This window comes from Amblyomma mixtum, chromosome 1 (genome assembly GCF_055824585.1).
Source record: "Amblyomma mixtum isolate Tamu chromosome 1, ASM5582458v1, whole genome shotgun sequence".
Classification (NCBI taxonomy): Eukaryota; Metazoa; Arthropoda; class Arachnida; order Ixodida; family Ixodidae; genus Amblyomma; species Amblyomma mixtum.
The window spans coordinates 105,239,028-105,242,794 of record NC_143012.1 but is presented as its reverse complement, the minus strand read 5'-3'; the positions used below and the strand labels follow the sequence as shown (position 1 = coordinate 105,242,794).

General features: G+C 48.6%; 1 protein-coding gene across 1 annotated transcript; it reads right to left on the bottom strand.

Moving 5' to 3' along the window:
- Positions 1 to 1,219: 1,219 nt before the first annotated feature.
- Positions 1,220 to 3,565, bottom strand: LOC149367420 (uncharacterized). Its single transcript, XM_089555501.1, has one exon. The coding sequence runs from the start codon at positions 3,014 to 3,016 to the stop codon at positions 2,351 to 2,353; it is 666 nt and encodes a 221-aa protein (XP_089411627.1). The 5' UTR covers positions 3,017 to 3,565; the 3' UTR covers positions 1,220 to 2,350.
- Between the last annotated feature and the right edge of the window lie 202 nt (positions 3,566 to 3,767).

Here is a 3,767-nt window from a genome sequence, read left to right as displayed (position 1 = left end):
CATGTGACCATTTTACACTTGCATGAAACAAAGGCGCTGATGCCCAATTCCCATGCCAAAGGCCCGCACACTTGTCCAGGTTAACAACGCTATTGGTTACATCACAAAATCTACGAACAACCGACATCGCATGTTCTATGCTGCTGTGGTCACTACAGAAAACTGCCACATCATCGGCATAAGCCAATACTTTAATTTCACATGCTTCCAGTTCGAAACCACGAATACAGCTGTTATTTATTACATTTCGGCAAAGTGGCTCCAGGTACAGAGCGAAAAGTAGCGGTGACATTGGGCAGCCTTGCCGCACGGATGCTCTAACGGCAATTCTGTCTGTGAGCTCTCGGTTAACAACCAGATTCGTGGTACAGTTGCTATAGGCCATTTTAACCCCTTTTAAAATAACTTCTCCAACACAGACATGTTCGAGGATTTTAAAAAGAATGTCATGACATACACGGTCAAATGCCTTCTCTAAATCAATTTGCAACATTGCGACTCGCCTAAAGTCAGCGTCACAGCATTCCAGTATACTCCGAGTGACATGAACATTCGTGAAGATGGTCCGCCCTTGAATTCCACATGTCTGATGGGGGCCAACCAAGATGTCCATAACTGATTGTAAACGTTTGGCTAATACTTTCATAAAAATTTTATAATCAACATTAGTAAGCGTTATCGGCCGATAACCTGTAACTTGCTTAAGCTGAGCAGGATTGTCAGTTTTCGGTATAAGTACTGTATGTGCACGAGAAAACGACGGTGGTAAAATACCAGTTCTATATGACTCTTCATAAACGCGTTGCAAAATGAGAGCCGTTTCACGTTTGAACGCCTTATAAAATTCTGCTGTTATCCCGTCAGTACCTGGCGATTTCCCCAAGTGAAGCTCATCAATAGCGCATTCCAATTCCGCTGTTGATAAGTTGGCAGACAGGATGTCAGTGTCTTCACTGGTCAGTCGGGGTAATAGACTTAAAAATTCATCCTGAAAGGCCTGTACATCTGCCGATTTGGAAGCGAACAAATCACGGTAATGCTCACTGAAAGCCTCCCTTATCGCCTTGGGATTGTCTGTCAGAATGCCTTTGTTTTCAATTTCTACGATATCTTTTCTTCTAGCGTATCTTTTTTCTGTCGTCAAATTTCGCCTACTGGGCATGTCATCTGCCAGCAAGCGATCTGCTCGTGCACGAATTGCAGCTCCCTGAAACAATGTCGCATCGATTAGCTCAAGCTTTGCTTTAACTTCGCTGATAAGGTCACTGTATAGTCCCGGAGCTCTATTTTCCTCTGTAATTAATTCTTTCAACATCTGTTTTAGGTTCTTCTGTTTCGCTTTCTCAGCGTGCTTGATTTCTACGGACCTTTCAATAGCCCTCATTTTGACATCAATTTTGAATTCCTCCCACTTTTCTGCCCAACTTTTTCCATAATTCAACCGAACTTCTTCTAACACGTTCTTTGTTTCTAAAACAAACGAATCGTCCTTTAGTAACTTTGCATTCAGTTTCCACAAGTCCCAGCTGAATTTCGCTTGAGGTGTCACATTCCTGCCAATGGTGAATATGACACAACAGTGATCGCTAAACGTAACCGGTTCGACGATGTAGTTATCGCAAATTGCCGCCAGGTCAAGGGAAACGTAAGCTCTATCTAGCCTAGCATGACTACACCCTTGAAAATGTGTATAATGACGCCTCATTCCGCCCTTTGCAAACTGGGCTACGTCTTGAAGTGAATACTTTTCAATGTTTTCTTTCAAGAAAACAGCACTTTCGCTTTCGGTGACTGTTGAGCCTGATCGGTCATCTGCACTGAGAACACAATTGAAATCCCCTAAAAGAATGACAAGTCTATTGCATTCCAGATACGCACATAGTTCCTGGAAAAACAAAAGTCGTTCACGGGGTTTCGTAGGAGCATACACACAGATAACTCTCAAATATTCCTCCCCGTACAACAGATCACAGAGCACAAACCTTCCCCTCGTGCAATACACCACTGCTTGTTCCTCGATATTAAGACTGTTCTTAATTAACAGAACACAGCCCGCTGATGTCCCCACTGCATGACTAGCACGCACGTTATATCGCGGCTTGAACTGCGCAACCATAGCGTCTGTCGCGCTCGCACTCTCTACCTTTGTTTCTTGTACTGCAAGAATGTCCAGGTCTTTCTCATAGAGCAGGCGCCTTAGCTGACATTGTTTACGTCTAGCTGCTAGTCCACGCACGTTTAACGTGCCGCATTTTAAATTTGACGGAAGACAAGCCATGCTGAAAATCCTGAGCACAAAAAGGTACAAGTCCCTTACCAGGCGTACGCCTTACCCTCCGAGAAGGGGCGATTAATCAGCGCTCCTTGCGCTGCGCACGGGAGACGCGGACGATGAACGACACTCAGGCACATACTTCCCCTTGGCCCCGGTGGGTCTGAGCCACTGGCGCTCAAGGCGTTGCGACCTGACCTCGGTGGAAGGTTGTGAAGGGGACGGCAACACCGTCTTGGCACGCTTAGCCAGACCGAAGGTGTCATGTGATGCCCTTTCATCCTCGACTGGCTCCGCTTCGGCGTTCATGGCAGACGCCTGGTCACTCATCGGCGGCGTTTCAGTCGCGTTGCTCAAAGCTCGTTGTTCGTTCGGCGTCTTGCTCGAAGTTTCCATGTTTCCGTTGGAGACGCTTCTCTGTTCCCCAGACGCATTCTTCTTTGGACGGTCATCAGGGGCCGCCGTTTCAGCTTCCTCAACGTCCATGATATCCTCTTTATCATCACAGTCCTCTGAGGCCGCCCCTAGCACATTGGCGTACGTACGTATGCAGTCCTCACGGACATGACCAAAGGCTCGGCACTTAGTGCAGCGGGGCGTCTGGCAGTCACGGCGGATATGCCCGCGTCTGCGACATCGGAGACAAACAGGCGCCCTACCGGGCACAACCACAAGGACGGAGCCCCCGTAGAATTTGAAAAGATGCGGTAGCTCCTCCGCCGTGACTCCCTCTTTAAGCACCATTCGAGCGACACGTGTTGTCGACTCCGCCGATTAAAATCCTGGAACACTCCATTCCTCATGCTGAATTTCCATCACTTCCCCAAACTCGCTCAGGGCCTTCCGTAGGGTCTCACTGGGTATGTGAAATGGCACCCAGTGAATCTTCACCTTGATCTCCTTTCGACAGGGATCAATAATGGCACAGTAACCGCCTTTCACACTCAGGCCCCCGGCCGCAAGTACAGTGTCCTTCGCCTCCTGGGTGCGGAACCTCACGAGCCAGAGGTGGCTCATCTGGTAAGCGCCAATGCCGCTGACATCCCTAAGGACGCCGGCATCTTCTAATGGTTGACGAAAGTCCTCTATTCGATACGGACGCTTCGAGGTATCACCGTGCAAGAAAACACACAAACGCATACCTTCGTCAGCCGGCAGTGACGGTAGCAGAAAGCGATAACCAGGAGGTGGTCCAGACACAGATTCATCCCGACCAACAAAGGCCGTTGCGACACCTCGCCCGGAGCGAGCCATTTCTGCGTCCGTCTAGCAGGGCAGCCAGAAGCAGAATCCTCCGTCATGCCAGCTCGATGGTTTGGAATGAACAAAGGCGCGTCTAGTGAATACGGTGTCTTCACTCACTCTCATCCTCCATTCCCTTCCGGCGAGGTTTAGGTGTCCACCGACAAATGAGAGACAGATACATTTCCTTTCCTCAAAAACCAATTTACCGACGAGCGAGGCGTAGAACCGAATGGGCGATGGCGTTCTATGG

What these genes read in the sequence shown, in the direction of transcription:
- LOC149367420 (XM_089555501.1), bottom strand. Translation starts at nt 3,016, where the DNA reads ATGGTGCTTAAAGAGGGAGTCACGGCGGAGGAGCTACCGCATCTTTTC.